A 23245-nucleotide genomic window follows, 5' to 3' on the forward strand; every position below is an offset into this window, starting at 1 on the left:
ACAAAGAAATAAGATCTCTAAAACTTCACCGCCAAGACAAATGGAAATTCTTTACTACAGAGTTACCTCTCCAAACCCAAGAAGACTTTACACAAAGGTTACCCGGGATTACGGGAGAGAATAATCTCTTGATGAGTTGACTTTTGCTGAATATCCTCATCCCTAGTCTCTTAGGCAGGGATCCTATAAAGGTTACATAAGGGAAAGCTATCCCTGACAAGGACTGAACAAAATTGTTGTTGTAATGTTTAATGTTAAACAGAGTTTAAAAAGTTCATATTATGCTGACTTATCAAAGCTAGATATATTAATATGCAGGCAATCCTCTCATTAGCATAGGAATGTTAGATTCTGTGCTAGTAAAGGACCCGCGAGACGGGCATAAGTTTGTGTTATTCTTGTATTATTGTTTATTTTATTGTTTCTTTTATCTACTGTACTATTCTTTTGCTCTAACTTTATCTTATTCATCTCCCAAGGGCTCTGGGGCTTACCTTCTCCCCCCTTCGCAAAGAAACAACCACACTCCCCCTCTTGGCGATGAGACCCATGCAACCTCAGAGAAACCACAGCGGCTCATAGCTGGTCTGGTAATGTTATGCACCCCCAACACAACACACCCATTATACCCCAGATCCAGTTGATATCCCATAACATTCGAGGGTTAAATACTAATGTCAAAAGGCGCACTGCTATGAATCAATACCAACACTTGGGAGCAAATATTATATTTCTCCAAGAAACCCACTTTACACAAGCTATTATCCCAAAATATTGGGCCAAACATTTCACACAACACTATCACGCTACTACAGATTAAAAAAAAAGTATCGATATTGATCCATTCTAGCTTATCATTTGACCATGAATCCACCATAGCAGATAAAGATGGTAGATATATTTTAGTCAAAGGACGTCTTCAAGACGCTAATGTGGTTCTGTGCAATATCTACTCACCAAATGAAAACCAACACTCGTTTTTTCAGAATATCTCTGATTTACTCACCAACTGGTCCCAACACAAAATAATATTAGCGGGAGACTTTAATATAACAATGAATAAACACATTGATAAGGGTACCAAACTATCTCCCAAACAGCTTAGACATAATAGAATAGTTAACGCCATACAGGAACACTTGACCCCACACTCACTTATAGATTCTTGGTCCACACTATATGGACAAACATCAGACACGACCTTTTATTCTTCAGCTCATAAACAGTACACGAGAATAGATTACATTTATACAAGCCAAATATTGCAACCTCTATATGGTAACTCTAAGATTCACCCCTGTGTCTGGTCAGATCACTCTGTCCTCACTCTACACCTGTAAGGTTTTGTTGATACTTTGAGAACACGAACATGGACCTACAATCCACTACTTATCAAGGATCCCCTGATTGGGGAGAGACTCCATACGTTACTTACAGAATTCTGGAATATTAACAAAGGGTCCTCATCAAACCCCATTTCCCCATGGGCAGCACATAAAGCATACCTCAGAGGGCTACTTATTAGGGAAAAAGCACTACGCAACAAACAAAACAAGACTCTACTTTCACAACTTCATGACGAAATACAGGACCTGGAGACTCGACATAGACTAACTCGTAGGCAAGACTTACTACCCATGTTAGAGTCCAAGCGAACACACCTAGCCAAACTTCTAAATGACCACTTAATGAGAGCGATCCAGAGACTTAACACACAATACTATATTTACACAAACAAACCGGACAAGTTTCTGGCTCACAAACTCAGGGAGAGATGCAAGGCATCCTCGGTATTATCCATAATGCTTCCATGTGGCACCTTAGTCTCTCACCCACAACAAATAGTGACTGCCTTTGCGGATTTCTACGGGAAACTATATGACGGAACCAAAGTAATACACTCACAACAGGTAGCTTCTCAAACCGAGAAATTTTTAGAGGAAACAAAACTAAATTCCCTATCACAGGAAGACCTAGATAGCTTAAATACCCCCATAACTAATATGGAAGTTCTCAGGGTTATCAGAGACCTTAAGTCAGGGAAAGCGGCAGGCCCAGATGGATTTGCTAGCGAATACTATAAAGCATTTAAGGGAATCTTGGTACCCCATCTTACAGACTTCTGTAATTGTGTTCTGGAGGGACATGATATCCCAGAAGACCTTTTGCAGGCAAGGATTGTGGTGATACCAAAGCCAGGGAAAAACCACAAGCTTTGTTCAAGTTATCGCCCCATCTCACTCATTAATCAAGATCTGAAGATCCTTACAAAAATATTAGCTAACCGCCTTAAACTTATCTTACCGAAATTGATCCACATGGACCAGGTGGGGTTTGTTACAGACAGGGAAGCACCAGATAACGTTCGTAGGTTAATCAACATCATAGAATATGTGGGAAAAACCAAGATGCCTTCTCTGCTTCTCTCGTTGGATGCAGAGAAGGCATTTGACAGAATAGATTGGAGATTCATGATGGCAGTTCTGCATCGGATGGGATTTCAGGGATCCTTTGTTACAGCTTTGAGAAATATCTATTCTACACCGACGGCCCAGGTGTCCATATCAGGTTATAAATCGAAATCTTTCCCTATCCTAAATGGTACAAGACAAGGTTGCCCCCTGTCGCCCCTCATTTTTGCGTTGTGCATAGAACCGTTGGCAGCCAAAATTAGACAGACAGTAGATATCTCGAGAGTAGCGATAGGGGACCAGGAATACAAACTAACACTATTTGCAGACGACATTTTACTCACACTGACTCCCTACCCAATCTGTACAAAATCCTAGAAGAATTTTCCCAAATTTCAGGATACAAAATTAACCACGACAAGTGTGAAGCATTATCACTAGGACTTCCACCACACACTAAAAAACTCAATGAAGCCAACTTTGATATGAAGTGGCCTGCACACTCTCTTAAGTACTTGGGGATCTACTTAACCCCACTAGTCAATCAATTATACAAACATAATTATGAAGTCATATATAAAAACATTAGGAAAGACCTGACTAAGTGGAGGCTGCATCCATTCTCATGGATGGGCAGGCTTGCATCTGTAAAGATGACGATTTTGCCCCAGCTACTATATTTATTTAGGACGCTCCCCATTGAGGTCCCGATCTCAGACTTGAAAAAAATGCAGGTGGAACTCTTGACCTTTATTAGGGGGAAGAAAATGGCTAGGATAACATCCTCACTAATAACAAAACATAAAAGTCTAGGAGGAATAGGGACTCCCAATTTAGTTGAATATTACAAAGCGGCGAGATTGGCACAAACATTGCTCGTGGGGGGAAGGGAAAAACTAGTCCTCTGGCCCAAGCTAGAAGCAGACCTAAGGGGATCCACTCACACGGATGATATACTGTGGTGCAAACAACCAACAGACATATCACAAGTTAGGTATCGCTCACATATCACTGACCACACCACACACCTATGGTCCCTAGTAAGTAAACAACTTAAACTATCTCCCACTCAATCGACCATGCGCCCAATTAGATATCTCTTCACTTCTGACACCCAGCTGATGGTGGATAAATGGGCAAATAAGGGACTTTACAGGGTCGCAGATTGGTTGGAAGGGGGTAAACCTAAGACATTCATACAAATACAAACCCAAATAACACCTCAGAGGTTGCTGTGGTTTCAATACCTCCAAGTCAATTCCGCTATTCAACACTACATTAGACTAGCTGGGACCTGCACCCTTTCACTCACAGAGTCTTTAATGAATTCAGCTCACAGACCTAAAAAGATGATATCTAAACTGTATGTGGAGATTCAATCCCAAAATAACTCTACAAAACCCTCAATAATCTTAAATTGGGAAAAAGATTTAAACACGCATAAACTTAAAAAAGAGCGGGATGAGATTCTACAGTCAGCATGCGCTGGCCTCCTAAGCGCCGACTTAAGAGAAAATACTATTAAGACCATCTATAGGTGGTACCTAACCCCGACTAAAACATATCATATGACCATCACAAATAATAGACTCTGTTATAGAGGATGTGGAGAGGTGGGTTCATATCTTCACATGTGGTGGGACTGCCCCATAATACAACCTATTTGGGCTCGGTTGTCCTCCCTCCTAGGGGTGATCTTAGAGGATCAAATATTACTAAAACCGATACAGGCTTTACTACATGAACCATTACCGCAATACAACAAACAGATAAACACATTTATTAAGATAGCATGTACGGTCACTAGAATGCGTATCGCAAGATACTGGAAAATGAAGGCCCCGGCATGGGAGGAGGTGAGGAATAAATTGAACCTGACGTACCGTATGTATGAAGCAGCTTCTAAAATTCTAGATACTCAAACCCAGTTTGAGAGAGTCTGGTTTTACTGGACACTTAAAAGTGACTTAGCTACTTAAACCCCGCTGAGATTCATTAGCGATACAGGACCCATAAGCTGCAATGATCGGGGGGGGGGGGAGGTGGAGGGAGTCCGGGAGTCCTACTCTGCTCTAATTCATCCCTTTTCTACTTCTTTCCTACACACCCCACCTCGCCTTTCCCCACTCTACTCTTACTCTCTCAGATATCCCATATTAGGTGGATAAGTGATAATATATCTATGAGCTAGATATTGATAGATGCAGTCCCACCGAGTCTTTGGGTTTTCTTCCTTTTTCTTTTTCTTCTTACCTTTTGCTCGTTTGTCTTCTTTATTCTTTATACTTTTGTATATTTATGCATATCGTTATTTAGATAATAGGTCTTGAATAGATGTCTTTATTAGAAGAAGGATATTTGTGGAGGTGTCAGGACCTATGCTTATACTCATATCTATATGGATATGCCTTATTGATTTATTATACTGTATTATCTATGTGTAAAACTAATAAACCTAATAAAAGATTTAAACATAAAAATAGAAATAAAGTAGGGGAGTGGGATAGCGCTACAAATAGCTGTGAGCCTTAAAAATATAATATAGAGTTAATTTTGCGTCAAGTATATTGTATAGATATTAATGGTGGATCCAACTTAAAGGTGTGTTTCTAAGTCCAATATTGTTACTTGTTGTTGATGGTTAAATCGTAAATTTAAAGATTTATTAATCTGTGTACCTGCACCCTTACCGATACTCAGTGGATTTACAAGGGTAGAATAAATGAGAGATCTCTTTATAAATGCTTTTTAAAAAATTTGTATAATTTATTCCTACACAGAGACAATCCTCCTAATATTTTATACAATATCAATCATAACAAATTGATGCCGGCATCTGAATACATTCAAAGCGTTATTTAAAACGTTATTTTTTAAAATAAGAGTATAGTACATAGGATTTGGTATATGTACTATACTCTTATTTTAAAAAATAACATTTTAAATAACGCTTTGAATGTATTCAGATGCCGGCATCAATTAAGTTGCATCCACCATTAATATCTATACAATATACTTGATGCAAAATTAACTCTATATTATATTTTTAAGGCTCACAGCTATTTGTAGCTCTATCCCACTCCCCTACTTTATGGCATTATTTCCCATGGGAATGAGGAAAACAGTAATCCTATTTTATATGAAGGGTATTACTGGAGTCCCTGGATTTTATTAATGGTTGACTTATGGGCATTGTGTGACACTATGGGCATTCAAAGAAAAACGATACATAACGTTTTTTATTTTGTGGCATTCATATGTTTGCTTACTGGCATTTGAGGGGTTATAGGACAGACATTAGCTGTTTAACTTAGGTGTGAAACCGCTTCCCCATGCGGTTGTGTTTGGGCCTACTCCGGCATCGACCTTAAGGGGCGGGGTTTTTTTTTCGCTCGCTCAGATTCGCACTTCCTTCAGACTAGGCAGCAGCAAGCAGTAACTCCGGTGCTCCTAGACTGTGCAAGCTGGTCTTAAGTGTTGGAAAGTTATTTTGAAGTACCCTGGGGGCAGGTAGGCGCCACAGCAGAGCTGTGGCAAGGTGCAGAGGGTATTATTGTTTTTCTATCTCAGGCAGTATTTGGAAGAAGAAACTGCCTGCGTTTTTTTTCTATGATCTTAGCAGGCGTAACTAAGATCCACTGGCTGTTCTCGACATTCTGAGGAGTGGGGTAACTTCAGAAACTGGGAATAGCATGCGGGGTCCTCCGCAAATGAGGTATGTGCAGTACTTTATTTTCTGGGAATGGAATTGACTAAGAAAATACTGCTGTTACCGTATGATGTAAGTACAGCCTTAAATGCAGTAGTGGCAACTGGTATCAGGCTGATAAATGTATGCGCAGTCGAGTTATTTTCTAGGGACTAGAATTTGACTGAGAAAATACTGTTAAAACTGAAATAATACTTAAGCCTTATCTGCAGTGGTAGCGACTGGTAACAGGCTTAGTGATAACTTTGCATGACATTGGAAAATGTTGCTTTTTAATTAAACGTTTACTGGCATGTTATTCGTTTTTGTGAGGTACTTTGGTGATAAATCTCTTTGGGCATGATTTTTTTCCACATGGCTAACATATTTTTCTGCATGGAAACCGTTATATCAGGGCTCCCACTGTTGTGATAGGAGTGGGAGGGACCTTGTTTTAGCGCCTTGTTGCGCAGTTAAAATTCTAGCACAGTCTTCCTGCTTCTTCCTCCTTGATCCAGGACGTCTCTAGAGAGCTCAGGGGTCTGCAAAATTCATTTGTGAGGGAGGTAATCAGTCACAGCAGATCTGTGACAGTGTGCTTGACTGTGATTAAAAGCGTTAAATCTTAATTGATATCCGTTTTATCCGTTTTGGGTATTGAGGGGTTAATCATCCTTTTGCTAATGGGTGCAATCCTCTGCTAATAATACACTTCTTGTTAAGAATTGTTTAATTATATCTGTATTTTTGAAGCGCTGCAGCGTTTTTTATATTGCTTGTAAACTTATTGAAAGTGATTTCCAAGCTTGCTAGTTTCATTGCTAAGTCTGTTTAAACATGTCTGATTCAGAGGAAACTGTTTGTTCATCATGTTCAAAAGCCAATGTGGAGCCCAATAGAACGATGTGTACCAATTGTATTGATATTGCTTTGAATAAAAGTCAATCTGTACCGATAAAGAAACTATCACCAGACAACGAGGGGGAAGTTATGCCGCCTAACTCTCCTCATGTGTCAGTACCTGCGTCTCCCACTCGGGAGATGCGTAGGATTGAGACGCCAAGTACATCTAGGCCCTTACAAATCACTTTACATGATATGGCTAATGTTATGAAAGAAGTATTATATAATATGCCCGAATTAAGGGGCAAACGCGATAGCTCTGGGTTAAGGACAGAGCGCGCTGATGACACGAGAGCCATGTCTGATACTGCGTCACAATTTGCAGAACATGAGGACGGTGAGCTTCATTCTGTCAGTGACGGTTCTGATCCGGGGAGACCGGATTCAGAAATTTCAAATTTTAAATTTAAGCTTGAGAACCTCCGTGTGTTACTAGGGGAGGTATTAGCGGCTCTGAATGATTGCGACACGGTGGCAATTCCAGAGAAATTGTGTAGGTTGGATAGATACTATGCGGTACCGGTGTGTACTGACGTCTTTCCTATACCAAAAAGACTTACAGAAATTATTAGTAAGGAGTGGGATAGACCCGGTGTGCCTTTTTCCCCTCCCCCGATATTTAGAAAAATGTTCCCTATAGACGCCACCACTCGAGACTTATGGCAGACGGTCCCTAAGGTGGAGGGAGCAGTTTCTACGTTAGCCAAGCGTACCACTATCCCGGTGGAGGATAGCTGTGCTTTTTCAGATCCAATGGATAAAAAATTAGAGGGTTATCTTAAGAAAATGTTTGTTCAACAGGGTTTTATATTGCAGCCTCTTGCATGCATTGCGCCTGTCACGGCTGCAGCGGCATTCTGGTTTGAGTCTCTGGAAGAGGCGATTCGCACAGAGCCATTGGATGAGGCTTTGAGCAAAGTTAGAACCCTTAAACAAGCTAATGCGTTTGTTTCAGATGCCGTAGTACATCTAACCAAACTTACGGCTAAAAATTCCGGATTCGCCATACAGGCGCGCAGAGCGCTCTGGCTTAAATCCTGGTCAGCGGATGTAACTTCCAAGTCTAAGCTACTTAACATTCCTTTCAAAGGGCAGACCTTATTCGGGCCCGGCTTGAAGGAAATTATTGCTGACATTACGGGAGGTAAGGGCCACTCCCTTCCTCAGGACAGGGCCAAACCAAAGGCCAAACAGTCTAATTTTCGTGCCTTTCGTAACTTCAAGGCAGGAGCAGCATCGACTTCCTCCGCTCCAAAACAGGAAGGAACTACTGCTCGTTACAGACAGGGTTGGAAAGGCGACCAGTCATGGAACAAGGGCAAGCAGGCTAGAAAGCCTACTCCCGCCCCTAAGACAGCATGAAGACAGGGCCCCCTATCCGGAGACGGATTTAGTGGGGGGCAGACTTTCTCTCTTCGCCCAGGCTTGGGCAAGAGATGTGCAGAATCCCTGGACGTTAAAGATTATATCTCAGGGATACCTTCTGGATTTCAAAACCTCTCCTCCACAAGGGAGGTTCCATCTTTCGAGGTTATCAACAAACCTAGTAAAGAGAGAGGCATTTCTACAATGTGTACAAGACCTCTTAATCATGGGAGTGATCCACTCAGTTCCTCGATCGGAACAGGGACAAGGATTTTACTCAAATCTATTTGTGGTTCCCAAAAAGGAGGGAACCTTCAGACCAATCTTGGATTTAAAGATCTTAAACAAATTCCTAAGGGTACCATCGTTCAAGATGGAAACCATTCGAACCATCCTACCCATGATCCAAGAGGGTCAATATATGACCACAGTGGACTTAAAGGATGCTTACCTTCATATACCGATTCACAAAGATCATTATCGGTACCTAAGGTTTGCCTTTCTAGACAGGCATTACCAGTTTGTGGCTCTTCCCTTCGGGTTAGCCACGGCCCAGAGAATTTTTACGAAGGTTCTGGGCTCACTTCTGGCGGTACTAAGACCACGAGGCATAGCGGTGGCTCCGTACCTAGACGACATTCTGATACAAGCGTCAAGTTTTCAGAATGCAAGGTCTCATACAGAGATAGTTCTAGCATTTCTGAGGTCGCATGGGTGGAAAGTGAACGTGGAAAAGAGTTCTCTGTTACCACTCACAAGGGTTCCTTTTCTAGGGACTCTTATAGATTCTGTAGAGATGAAGATTTACCTGACGGAGTCCAGGTTATCAAAGATTCTCAATGCTTGCCGTGTCCTTCATTCCGTCCCAAGCCCATCAGTAGCTCAGTGCATGGAGGTAATCGGCTTAATGGTCGCGGCAATGGACATAGTGCCATTTGCGCGCCTGCATCTCAGACCGCTGCAACTATGCATGCTCAGTCAATGGAACGGGGATTACTCAGATCTGTCCCCTTTGCTAAATCTGGACCAGGAGACCAGAGATTCTCTTCTCTGGTGGCTGTCACCGGTTCATCTGTCCAAAGGAATGACCTTTCGCAGACCAGATTGGACGATTGTAACAACGGATGCCAGCCTTCTAGGCTGGGGAGCAGTCTGGAATTCCCTGAAGGCTCAGGGATCGTGGACTCAGGAGGAGAAACTCCTTCCAATAAACATTCTAGAATTAAGAGCAATATTCAATGCTCTTCTAGCTTGGCCTCAGTTAGCAAAACTGAGGTTCATCAGATTTCAGTCGGATAATATCACGACTGTGGCTTACATCAATCATCAAGGGGGAACCAGGAGTTCCCTAGCGATGTTGGAAGTCTTGAAGATAATTCGCTGGGCAGAGTCCCACTCTTGCCACCTGTCAGCGATTTACATCCCGGGCGTAGAGAACTGGGAGGCGGATTTCCTAAGTCGCCAGACTTTTCATCCGGGAGAGTGGGAACTTCACCCGGAGGTATTTGCTCAACTGATTCGTCGTTGGGGCAAACCGGATCTGGATCTCATGGCATCTCGCCAGAACGCGAAGCTTCCTTGTTACGGATCCAGGTCCAGGGACCCGGGAGCGGTGCTGGTAGATGCATTAGCAGCCCCTTGGGTTTTCAACATAGCTTATGTGTTTCCACCATTTCTGTTGCTACCTCGACTGATTGCCAGGATCAAACAGGAGAGGGCATCAGTAATTCTGATAGCGCCTGCGTGGCCACGCAGGACCTGGTATGCAGACCTAGTGGACATGTCGTCCTGTCCACCATGGTCTCTTCCTCTGAGGCAGGACCTTCTAATTCAGGGTCCTTTCAACCATCCAAACCTAATTTCTCTGAGGCTGACTGCCTGGAAATTGAACGCTTGATTCTATCAAAGCGTGGGTTTTCGGATTCGGTTATTGATACATTAATACAGGCTCGGAAACCTGTGACCAGAAAAATTTACCATAAGATATGGCGTAAATATTTATATTGGTGCGAATCCAAGAGTTACTCATGGAGTAAGGTTAGGATTCCTAGGATATTGGCTTTTCTATAAGAGGGTTTAGAAAAGGGTTTATCCGCTAGTTCGCTAAAGTGACAGATTTCAGCTCTGTCTATTCTTTTACACAAACGTCTGGCAGAGAATCCAGACGTCCAGGACTTTTGTCAGGCTTTGGCTAGAATTAAGCCTGTGTTTAAAGCTGTTGCTCCTCCGTGGAGCTTAAACTTGGTTCTTAAAGTTCTTCAGGGTGTTCCGTTTGAACCCCTTCATTCCATTGATATTAAGCTTTTATCTTGGAAAGTTTTGTTTTTGATGGCTATTTCCTCGGCTCGAAGAGTCTCTGAGTTATCTGCCTTACATTGTGATTCTCCTTATCTGATTTTTCATTCAGACAAGGTAGTACTGCGTACTAAACCTGGGTTTTTGCCTAAGGTTGTTTCTAACAGGAATATCAATCAAGAGATTGTTGTTCCATCATTATGTCCTAATCCTTCTTCGAAGAAGGAACGTCTTTTGCATAATCTAGACGTGGTCCGTGCTCTGAAGTTCTACTTACAGGCAACTAAAGATTTTAGACAAACTTCTTCTCTGTTTGTCGTTTACTCTGGACAGAGGAGAGGTCAAAGGGCTTCGGCTACCTCTCTCTCTTTTTGGCTTCGTAGCATAATACGTTTAGCCTATGAGACTGCTGGACAGCAGCCTCCTGAAAGAATTACAGCTCATTCCACTAGAGCTGTGGCTTCCACCTGGGCCTTTAAGAATGAGGCCTCTGTTGAACAGATTTGTAAGGCTGCAACTTGGTCTTCACATACTTTTTCCAAATTTTACAAATTTGACACTTTCGCTTCTTCGGAGGCTGGTTTTGGGAGAAAGGTTCTACAGGCAGTGGTTCCTTCTGTTTAATGTTCCTGCCTTGTCCCTCCCATCATCCGTGTACTTAGCTTTGGTATGGGTATCCCATAAGTAATGGATGACCCGTGGACTGAACACACTTAACAAGAGAAAACATAATTTATGCTTACCTGATAAATTTATTTCTCTTGTAGTGTGTTCAGTCCACGGCCCGCCCTGCCTTTTTAAGGCAGGTTCTAAATTTTAAAATTATAACTCCAGTCACCACTGCACCTTATAGTTTCTCCTTTCTCGTCTTGTTTCGGTCGAATGACTGGATATGACATGTGAGGGGAGGAGCTATATAGCAGCTCTGCTTGGGTGATCCTCTTGCAACTTCCTGTTGGGAAGGAGAATATATCCCATAAGTAATGGATGACCCGTGGACTGAACACACTACAAGAGAAATAAATTTATCAGGTAAGCATAAATTATGTTTTCTGCCCTTGCTTCTGGGTGCAGTAATTTTTGGATTAACCAACGATTTTGAGTTAAATTTAAAGATAATTTAATGTTATTTGAGCATTTTGGAAAAATTGTTCACTTTTTCTTTTCTTAAAGGCGCAGTACACGTTTTTTCTAAAGTTTATTTAATGCAATAAACGACTTTTTGTGGTTATTACTATTCTGTTCAACATGTCTGACATTGAGGAATCTCATTGTTCTATGTGTTTAGAAGCTATTGTGCAACCCCCTTTAACATTGTGTAACTCTTGTACTGAAAGAGCCTTACATTGTAAAGACCATATATTAGGTCAAGAAAGTGTGCCTAAGGATGTTTCTCAGTCTGAAGAGAATCAGGATATGCCATCCAATTCTCCCCAAATGTCACAACCTTTAACGCCCACACAAGCGACGCCAACTACTTCTAGTGCGTCTAATTCTTTTACTCTGCAGGAGATGGCTGCAGTTATGTCAACTACCCTTACAGAGATATTGTCTAAATTACCAGTGTTGCAGGGTAAACGCAGTACGTCAGGTATTAATGTAAATACTGAATCCTCTGATGCTTTATTAGCTATTTCCGATGTACCCTCACAGTGCTCTGAGTTGGGGGTCAGGGAATTACTGTCTGAGGGTGAAATTTCAGATTCAGAGAATGTTTTACCGCAGACAGATTCAGACGCTATGTCATTTAAATTTAAACTTGAACACCTCCGCCTGTTGCTTAGGGAGGTTTTAGTGACTCTGGATGACTGTGACCCTATTGTGATTCTCCAGAGAAATTGTGTAAAATGGATAAATATCTGGAAATACCTACTTACACTGATGTTTTTCCGGTTCCTAAAAGAATTACGGAAATTATAAGAAAGGAATGGGATAGACCAGGTATACCGTTTTCTTCCCCTCCTAATTTTAAGAAAATGTTTTCCATATCAGATGCGATTTGGGACTCATGGCAAACAGTCCCTAAGGTTTAGGGAGCTATATCTACCCTAGCTAAGCGTACTACTATACCCATTGAGGATTGCTGTGCTTTCAAAGACCCTATGGATAAGAAATTAGAGGGTCTTCTAAAGAAATTATTTGTTAATCAAGGGTTTCTTTTACAATCTACGGCTTGCATTGTTCCAGTAACTACTGCAGCAGCTTTTTGGTTTGAGGCTCTAGAAGAGTCTCTTAAGGTTGAGACTCCATTAGATGACATCTTAGATAGAATTAAGGCTCTTAAACTAGCTAATTCTTTTATTACTGATGCCACTTTTCAAATTGCTAAATTAGCGGCAAAGAATGCAGGATTTGCTATTTTAGCACGTAGAGCATTGTGGCTCAAATCTTGGTCTGCTGATGTGTCATCAAAACATAAGCTTTTAGCTAATCCCTTTAAAGGTAAGACCCTTTTCAGGCCAGAATTGAAGGAAATCATTTCTGATATTACAGGAGGTAAAGGCCATGCCCTACCTCAGGATAAGTCAGTTAAAATGAGGGGGAAACAGAATAATTTTTGTTCCTTTTGGAACTTTAAAGGAGGATCCCCCACTTCTTCTTCTTCCTCAGAACAGGAAGGGAATTTTACCCAATCTAAGTCAGTCTGGAGACCCAATCAGAACTGGAATAAGGGTAAACAATCCAAAAAGCCCGCTGCTGCTCCTAAGACAGCATGAAGGGGTTGCCCCCGATCAGGGACTGGATCTGGTAGGGGGCAGACTCTCTTTCTTTGCTCAGGCGTGGGCAAGAGATGTTCAGGATCCCTGGGCACTAGAAATAGTGACCCACGGTTATCAATTGGAATTCAAGGACTTTCTTCCAAGAGGGAGATTTCATCTTTCAAAGTTATCTGCAAACCAGATAAAAAGAGAGGCGTTCTTACGCTGTGTAAAAGACCTTTTTACGATGGGAGTAATTTGTCCAGTTCCAAAATTGGAACAGGGACAGGGGTTTTACTCAAACCTATTTGTGGTTCCCAAAAAAGAGGGAACGTTCAGACCCATCTTAGACCTCAAGTTTCTTAACAAATTTCTAAGAGTTCCATCATTCAAGATGGAGACAATACGAACTATTTTACCAATGATCCAGGAGGGTCAATATATGACTACCGTGGACTTGAAGGATGCTTACCTTCATATTCCTATCCACAAGGATCATCATCAGTTTCTAAGGTTTGCCTTCTTGGACAAACATTATCAGTTTGTGGCTCTTCTCTTCGGGTTGGCCACAGCACCCAGAATCTTCACAAAGGTTCTAGGGTCTCTTTTGGCGGTTCTCAGACCGCGAGGCATAGCGGCGGGGGCCTTATCTGGACGATATTCTGATTCAGGCGTCAACATATCATCTGACAAAATCTTACACGGACACGGTGTTGTCTTTTCTGACAACTCACGGCTGGAAGGTGAACATAGAGAAGAGTTCACTTGTCCCACAGACAAGGGTTCCTTTCTTGGAAACTCTGATAGACTCGGTAGCCATGAAAATATTTTTGACGGAGGTCAAAAAATCAAAGATTCTAAATACTTGAGGAGCACTTCAGTACATTCCTCGGCCATCAGTGGCTCAGTGTATGGAGGTAATTTGATTAATGGTAGCGGCAATGGACATCGTTCCGTTTGCTCGCTTTCATCTCAGACCACTGCAACTGTGCATGCTCGGACAGTGGAATGGGGATTATGCGGATTTATCTCCTCAGATAAATCTAGATCAAGAGACCAGAAACTCTCTTCTTTGGTGGTTGTCGCCGGATTATCTGTCCCAAGGGACTTGTTTCCTCAGACCCTCGTGGGTGATAGTGACAACGGATGCCATCCTTCTGGGCTGGGGTGCAGTTTGAAACTCCCTGAGGGCTCAGGGTTTTTGGACTCAAATGGAGTCTCTACTTCCAATCAATATTCTGGAATTGAGAGCAATATTCAATGCGCTTCAGACGTGGCCTCAGTTGGCTTCGGCCAAATTCATCAGATTCCAGTCGGACAATATCACGACTGTGGCATATATCAATCATCAGGGGGGAACAAGGAGTTCCTTAGCGATGATAGAAGTATCCAAGATAATCCGTTGGGCGAAGGCCCACTCTTGTCATCTGTCAGAGATCTACATCCCAGGAGTAGAGAATTGGGAAGCGGATTTTCTAAGTTGACAGACTTTTCATCCAAGGGAGTGGGAGCTTCACCCGGAGGTATTTGCCTCATTGATTCTCAGATGGGGCAGACCAGAATTGGATTTGATGGCATCTCGACAAAATGCCAAGCTTCCAAGATACGGATCCCGGTCAAGGGATCCTCAGGCCGAACTGATAGATGCCTTGGCAATGCCTTAGTTGTTCAGCCTAGCTTATGTGTTTCCACTGTTTCCTCTCCTCCCACGCGTGATTGCTCGAATCAAACAGGAGAGAGCATCAGTGATCCTGATAGCGCCTGCGTGGCCACGCAGGACTTGGTATGCGGATCTAGTGGACATGTCCTCTCTGCCACCGTGGAAGCCTCCATTGAGACAGGACCTTCTCATTAAAGGTCCTTTCCAACATCCAAATCTAATTTCTCTGCAGCTGACTGCGTGGAGATTGAACGCTTGATTTTATCGAAGCGAGGATTCTCTGATTCAGTCATCAATACTTTGATACAGGCCAGAAAGCCTGTCACTAGAAAAATCTATCATAAGATATGGCGTAAATATCTTTATTGGTGTGAATCCAAGGGTTACTCATGGAGTAAAGTTAGGATTCCTAGGGTTCTGTCTTTTCTCCAAGAAGGATTGGAGAAAGGGTTATAAGCGAGTTCCTTAAACGGACAAATTTCATCTTTTTCAATTCTGTTTCACAAACGTTTGGCAAATGTGCCAGATGCTCAGTCTTTTTGTCAGGCTTTGTCTAGAGTTAAGCCTGTATTTAGACCCATTACTCCTCCCTGGAGTTTGAATTTAGTTCTTCAAGTTCTTCAAGGGATTCCGTTTGAACCCATGCATTCCATAGATATCAAATTGTTATCTTGGAAAGTTCTGTTTTTAGTTGCTATTTCTTCTGCTCGAAGAGTTTCTGAGCTTTCAGCGCTACAGTGGGATTCCCCTTATCTCATTTCTCAGTTTCTAAGGTTTGCCTTCTTGGACAAACATTATCAGTTTGTGGCTCTTCTCTTCGGGTTGGCCACAGCACCCAGAATCTTCACAAAGGTTCTAGGGTCTCTTTTGGCGGTTCTCAGACCGCGAGGCATAGCGGCGGGGGCCTTATCTGGACGATATTCTGATTCAGGCGTCAACATATCATCTGACAAAATCTTACACGGACACGGTGTTGTCTTTTCTGACAACTCACGGCTGGAAGGTGAACATAGAGAAGAGTTCACTTGTCCCACAGACAAGGGTTCCTTTCTTGGAAACTCTGATAGACTCGGTAGCCATGAAAATATTTTTGACGGAGGTCAAAAAATCAAAGATTCTAAATACTTGAGGAGCACTTCAGTACATTCCTCGGCCATCAGTGGCTCAGTGTATGGAGGTAATTTGATTAATGGTAGCGGCAATGGACATCGTTCCGTTTGCTCGCTTTCATCTCAGACCACTGCAACTGTGCATGCTCGGACAGTGGAATGGGGATTATGCGGATTTATCTCCTCAGATAAATCTAGATCAAGAGACCAGAAACTCTCTTCTTTGGTGGTTGTCGCCGGATTATCTGTCCCAAGGGACTTGTTTCCTCAGACCCTCGTGGGTGATAGTGACAACGGATGCCATCCTTCTGGGCTGGGGTGCAGTTTGAAACTCCCTGAGGGCTCAGGGTTTTTGGACTCAAATGGAGTCTCTACTTCCAATCAATATTCTGGAATTGAGAGCAATATTCAATGCGCTTCAGACGTGGCCTCAGTTGGCTTCGGCCAAATTCATCAGATTCCAGTCGGACAATATCACGACTGTGGCATATATCAATCATCAGGGGGGAACAAGGAGTTCCTTAGCGATGATAGAAGTATCCAAGATAATCCGTTGGGCGAAGGCCCACTCTTGTCATCTGTCAGAGATCTACATCCCAGGAGTAGAGAATTGGGAAGCGGATTTTCTAAGTTGACAGACTTTTCATCCAAGGGAGTGGGAGCTTCACCCGGAGGTATTTGCCTCATTGATTCTCAGATGGGGCAGACCAGAATTGGATTTGATGGCATCTCGACAAAATGCCAAGCTTCCAAGATACGGATCCCGGTCAAGGGATCCTCAGGCCGAACTGATAGATGCCTTGGCAATGCCTTGGTTGTTCAGCCTAGCTTATGTGTTTCCACTGTTTCCTCTCCTCCCACGCGTGATTGCTCGAATCAAACAGGAGAGAGCATCAGTGATCCTGATAGCGCCTGCGTGGCCACGCAGGACTTGGTATGCGGATCTAGTGGACATGTCCTCTCTGCCACCGTGGAAGCCTCCATTGAGACAGGACCTTCTCATTAAAGGTCCTTTCCAACATCCAAATCTAATTTCTCTGCAGCTGACTGCGTGGAGATTGAACGCTTGATTTTATCGAAGCGAGGATTCTCTGATTCGGTCATCAATACTTTGATACAGGCCAGAAAGCCTGTCACTAGAAAAATCTATCATAAGATATGGCGTAAATATCTTTATTGGTGTGAATCCAAGGGTTACTCATGGAGTAAAGTTAGGATTCCTAGGGTTCTGTCTTTTCTCCAAGAAGGATTGGAGAAAGGGTTATAAGCGAGTTCCTTAAACGGACAAATTTCATCTTTTTCAATTCTGTTTCACAAACGTTTGGCAAATGTGCCAGATGCTCAGTCTTTTTGTCAGGCTTTGTCTAGAGTTAAGCCTGTATTTAGACCCATTACTCCTCCCTGGAGTTTGAATTTAGTTCTTCAAGTTCTTCAAGGGATTCCGTTTGAACCCATGCATTCCATAGATATCAAATTGTTATCTTGGAAAGTTCTGTTTTTAGTTGCTATTTCTTCTGCTCGAAGAGTTTCTGAGCTTTCAGCGCTACAGTGGGATTCCCCTTATCTCATTTCTCTTGTTAAGTGTATTCAGTCCACGGGTCATCCATTACATAGTAACATAGTAGATAAGGTTGAAAAAAGACTGAAGTCCATCGAGTTCAACCTATACAAATCTAAAATACTTACAAAAAGCTCCAGATAAGCTTAAATAACCCCATTAAAATGTGACCCATTTAATACTAGCAATCATATCCATGAATTTTGTTTATATACAGAAAATTATCCAGACTATTTTTAAATGTATCTATGGTATTGGCATTCACTACCTCCTTTGGTAATGAGTTCCACAATTGTATTGCTCTTACAGTGAAAAAACGTTTCTGTTGCAGGAGATTAAATCTCCTTTCCTCCAACCTTAAATTATGACCTCTTGTCAGAACCAATTTTCTTGGAATAAAAAGAGCTTCTGCCATCTCTGTATATGGGCCTTGAATATATTTATATAAAGTAATCATGTCACCTCTCAAGCGCCTTTTTTCTAAAGAGAACAGACCCAGTTTGGCTAGCCTCTCCTCATAGGTTAATTTCTCCAATCCCCTTATTAGCTTTGTGGCCCTTTACTTATGGGATTATATCTCCTTCCCAACAGAAAGTTGCAAGAGGATCACCCAAGCAGAGCTGCTATATAGCTCCTCCCCTCACATGTCATATCCAGTCATTCTCTTGCAACTCAGCTAGATAGGTCGTTGTGAGAGGTCTGTGGTGTTTTTTATACTTAGTTTATTTCTTCAATCAAAAGTTTGTTATTTTAAATGGCACCGGAGTGTGCTGTTTGTTCTCAGGCAGTATTTAGAAGAAGAATCTGCCTGCGTTTTCTATGATTTTAGCAGAAGTAACTAAGATCCACTGGCTGTTCTCGCACATTCTGAGGAGTGGGGTAACTTTCAGAAAGGGAATAGCATGTGGGGAATCCTGCAAACAAGGTATGTGCAGTAAATTATTTTTCTAAGGAATGGAATAGACTAAGAAAATACTGCTGATACCGATGTAATGTAAGTACAGCCTTAAATGCAGCAGCGACTGGTATCAGGCTGATGAATGTATGTACAATAAGTAATTTTCTAAGGAATGGAATTTGACTAAGAAAATACTGTTAATACTGAAGTATTGTATAAGCCTTAACTGCAGTAGAAGAGACTGGTAGCAGGCTTATTAATAACACTACCTAACTTTTAAAGTGTATGTTTAAAACGTTTACTGGCATGTTATTCGTTTTTTGTGAGGTACTTTGGTGATAAATCTTTTGGGGCATGATTTTCCACATGGCTGTTGTTTATTTCTATATAGAAACGATTAACTGAGGTTTCCCACTGTTGTAATAGGAGTGGGAGGAGCCTATTTTAGCGCTTTTTTGCGCAGTAAAAATTCAGTTTCAGTCTTCTTGCTTCTTCCTCCTTGATCCAGGACGTCTCTAGAGAGCTCAGGGGTCTTCAAAAGTCATTTTGAGGGAGGTAATCAGTCACAGCAGACCTGTGACAGTGTGTTTGACTGTGATAAAAACGTTAATTGTTAAATTGATTATCCGTTTTGGGGTATTAAGGGGTTAATCATCCATTTGCTAGTGGGTGCAATACTTTTCTAACTTAATACATTTACTGTGAAAATTTGGTTGCTATAACTGATTTGGTTCATTGTTATTTCAACTGTGACGTTTTTTTGTGCTTTTTAAAGGCGCAGTAGTGTTTTTTATATTGCTTGTAAATTTATTTGAAAGGATTTTCCAAGCTTGCTAGTCTCATTGCGAGTCTGTTTAAACATGTCTGACACAGATGAATCTGTTTGTTCACTATGTTTGAAGGCCAATGTGGAGCCCCACAGAAATATGTGTACTAAATGTATTGATGTCACTTTGAATAAAAATCAATCTATATCTGTAAAGAAATTATCACCAGACAACGAGGGGGAAGTTATGCCGACTAACTCTCCTCACGTGTCAGTACCTTCGCCTCCCGCTCAGGAGGCGCGTGATATTGTGGCGCCAAGTGCATCAGAGAGGCCCATACAAATCACTTTGCAAGACATGGCTGCTGTTATGACAGAGGTATTATCTAAATTGCCTGAATTAAGAGGCAAGCGCGATAGCTCTGGGTTAAGGACAGAGCGCGCTGATGATGTGAGAGCCATGTCTGATACTGCGTCACAATTTGCAGAACATGAGGACGGAGAGCTTCATTCTGTGGGTGACGGATCTGATCCAGGGAGACCGGATTCAGAGATTTCTAATTTTAAATTTAAGCTTGAGAACCTCCGTGTATTGCTAGGGGAGGTATTAGCGGCTCTGAATGATTGTAACACGGTTGCAATTCCAGAGAAAGTATGTAGGTTGGATAGATACTTTGCGGTACCGGTGTGTACAGACGTTTTTCCTATACCTAAAAGGCTTACAGAAATTATTAGCAAGGAGTGGGATAGACCCGGTGTGCCCTTTTCCCCACCTCTGATATTTAGAAAAATTTTCTCAATAGACGCCACCACACGAGACTTATGGCAGACGGTCCCTAAGGTGGAGGGAGCAGTTTCTACTTTAGCTAAGCGCACCACTATCCCGGTGGAGGATAGTTGTGCTTTTTCGGATCCAATGGATAAAAAATTAGAAGGTTACCTTAAGAAAATGTTTGTTCAACAAGGTTTTATCTTACAGCCCCTTGCATGCATTGCGCCTGTCACTGCTGCTGCGGCATTCTGGTTTGAGTCTCTGGAAGAAGCCATTCGCACAGCTCCATTGGATGAGATTATGGCCAAGTTTAAAGCACTTAAGCTAGCTAATGCATTTGTTTCTGATGCCGTTGTACATTTAACCAAACTAACGGCTAAGAACTCCGGATTCGCCATCCAGGCGCGCAGAGCGCTATGGCTTAAATCCTGGTCAGCTGACGTGACTTCTAAATCTAAATTGCTTAATATTCCTTTCAAAGGGCAGACCTTATTCGGGCCCGGCTTGAAAGAAATTATTGCTGACATTACTGGGGGTAAGGGTCATACTCTTCCTCAGGACAGGGCCAAGTCAAAGGCCAAACAGTCTAATTTTCGTGCCTTTCGTAACTTCAAGGCAGGAGCAGCATCAACTTCCTCCACTCCAAAACAGGAAGGACCTGTTGCTCGTTATAGACAGGGATGGAAAACTAACCAGTCCTGGAACAAGGGCAAGCAGGCCAGAAAGCCTTCTTCTGCCCCTAAGACAGCATGAAGAGAGGGCCCCCTATCCGGAAACGGATCTAGTGGGGGGCAGACTATCTCTCTTCGCCCAGGCTTGGGCAAGAGATGTCCAGGATCCCTGGGCGTTGGAGATCATATCTCAGGGATATCTTCTGGACTTCAAAGCATCTCCTCCACAAGGGAGATTTCATCTTTCAAGGTTATCAGCAAACCAAATAAAGAAAGAGGCATTTCTACGCTGTGTGCAAGACCTCTTAGTAATGGGGGTGATCCACCCAGTTCCGCGGACGGAACAAGGGCAAGGGTTTTACTCGAATCTGTTTGTGGTTCCCAAGAAAGAGGGAACCTTCAGGCCAATCTTGGACTTAAAAATCTTAAACAAATTCCTAAGAGTTCCATCATTCAAAATGGAAACTATTCGAACCATCCTACCCATGATCCAAGAGGGTCAATACATGACCACGGTAGACTTAAAGGATGCCTACCTTCACATACCGATTCACAAAGATCATTATCGGTACCTAAGATTTGCCTTTCTAGACAGGCATTACCAGTTTGTAGCTCTTCCCTTCGGGTTGGCTACGGCCCCGAGAATCTTTACAAAGGTTCTGGGCTCACTTCTGGCGGTTCTAAGACCGCGAGGCATAGGGGTGGCTCCGTATCTAGACGACATCCTGATACAGGCGTCAAGCTTTCAAATGGCCAAGTCTCATACAGAGATAGTTCTGACATTTCTGAGGTCGCATGGGTGGAAAGTGAACGTGGAAAAGAGTTCTCTATCACCACTCACAAGAGTCTCCTTCCTAGGGACTCTTATAGATTCTGTAGAGATGAAAATTTACCTGACGGAGTCCAGGTTATCAAAGCTTCTAAATGCTTGCCGTGTCCTTCATTCCGTTCCACGCCCGTCAGTGGCTCAGTGCATGGAAGTAATTGGCTTAATGGTAGCGGCAATGGACATAGTGCCATTTGCGCGCCTGCATCTCAGACCGCTGCAATTATGCATGCTAAGTCAGTGGAATGGGGATTATTCAGATTTGTCCCCTCTGCTAAGTCTGGACCAAGAGACCAGAGATTCTCTTCTCTGGTGGCTTTCTCGGGTCCATCTGTCCAAGGGTATGACCTTTCGCAGGCCAGATTGGACGATTGTAACAACAGATGCCAGCCTTCTAGGTTGGGGCACAGTCTGGAACTCCCTGAAGGCTCAGGGATTATGGACTCAGGAGGAGAAACTCCTCCCAATAAATATTCTGGAGTTGAGACCAATACTCAATGCTCTTCTGGCTTGGCCTCAGTTAGCAACTCTGAGGTTCATCAGATTTCAGTCGGACAACATCACGACTGTGGCTTACATCAACCATCAAGGGGGAACGAGGAGTTCCCTAGCAATGTTGGAAGTCTCAAAGATAATTCGCTGGGCAGAGTCTCACTCTTGCCACCTGTCAGCGATCTACATCCCAGGCGTGGAGAACTGGGAGGCGGATTTTCTTAGTCGCCAGACTTTTCATCCGGGGGAGTGGGAACTTCACCCGGAGGTCTTCACTCAACTGATTCATCGTTGGGGCAAACCAGATCTGGATCTCATGGCGTCTCGCCAGAACGCCAAGCTTCCTTGTTACGGATCCAGGTCCAGGGACCCGGGAGCGGTGCTGATAGATGCTCTGACAGCCCCTTGGGTCTTCAACATGGCTTATGTGTTTCCACCATTCCCGATGCTTCCTCGACTGATTGCCAAGATCAAACATGTCGTCCTGTCCACCATGGTCTCTGCCTCTGAGGCAGGACCTTCTAATTCAGGGTCCTTTCAATCATCCAAATCTAATTTCTCTGAGGCTGACTGCATGGAGATTGAACGCTTGATTCTATCAAAGCGTGGCTTCTCGGAGTCGGTTATTGATACCTTAATACAGGCTCGGAAACCTGTTACCAGAAAAATTTACCATAAGATATGGCGTAAATATTTATACTGGTGCGAATCCAAGAGTTACTCATGGAGTAAGGTTAGGATTCCTAGGATATTGTCTTTTCTACAAGAGGGTTTAGAAAAGGGCTTATCTGCTAGTTCGTTAAAGGGACAGATTTCTGCTCTGTCTATTCTTCTACACAAACGTCTGGCAGAAGTTCCAGACGTTCAGGCTTTTTGTCAGGCTTTGGCTAGGATTAAGCCTGTGTTTAAGACTGTTGCTCCGCCGTGGAGTTTAAACTTAGTTCTTAAAGTTCTTCAAGGTGTTCCGTTTGAACCCCTTCATTCCATTGATATTAAGCTGTTATCTTGGAAAGTTCTGTTTTTGATGGCTATTTCCTCGGCTCGAAGAGTCTCTGAGTTATCTGCCTTACATTGTGATTCTCCTTATCTGATTTTCCATTCATACAAGGTAGTTCTGCGTACTAAACCTGGG

The 23245-nt window shown here is 42.8% G+C and overlaps 1 protein-coding gene across 4 annotated transcripts in view; it reads left to right on the forward strand.

Annotated features, from left to right (window-relative positions):
- Positions 1-23245, forward strand: part of PHF3 (PHD finger protein 3) — a 588626-nt gene that overhangs the window by 393010 nt on the left and 172371 nt on the right. For 2 of the 4 annotated variants that reach the window (XM_053710410.1, XM_053710411.1), the window contains exon 12: positions 480-590. The exons of the other annotated variants lie outside the window; for them this stretch is intronic. In XM_053710410.1, coding sequence (XP_053566385.1) covers positions 480-590 — 111 coding nt within the window. The remainder of the gene's footprint in view (positions 1-479; positions 591-23245) is intronic. 4 annotated transcript variants of the gene reach the window in all.

Source organism: Bombina bombina, chromosome 4 (assembly GCF_027579735.1).
Source record: "Bombina bombina isolate aBomBom1 chromosome 4, aBomBom1.pri, whole genome shotgun sequence".
NCBI lineage: Eukaryota > Metazoa > Chordata > Amphibia > Anura > Bombinatoridae > Bombina > Bombina bombina.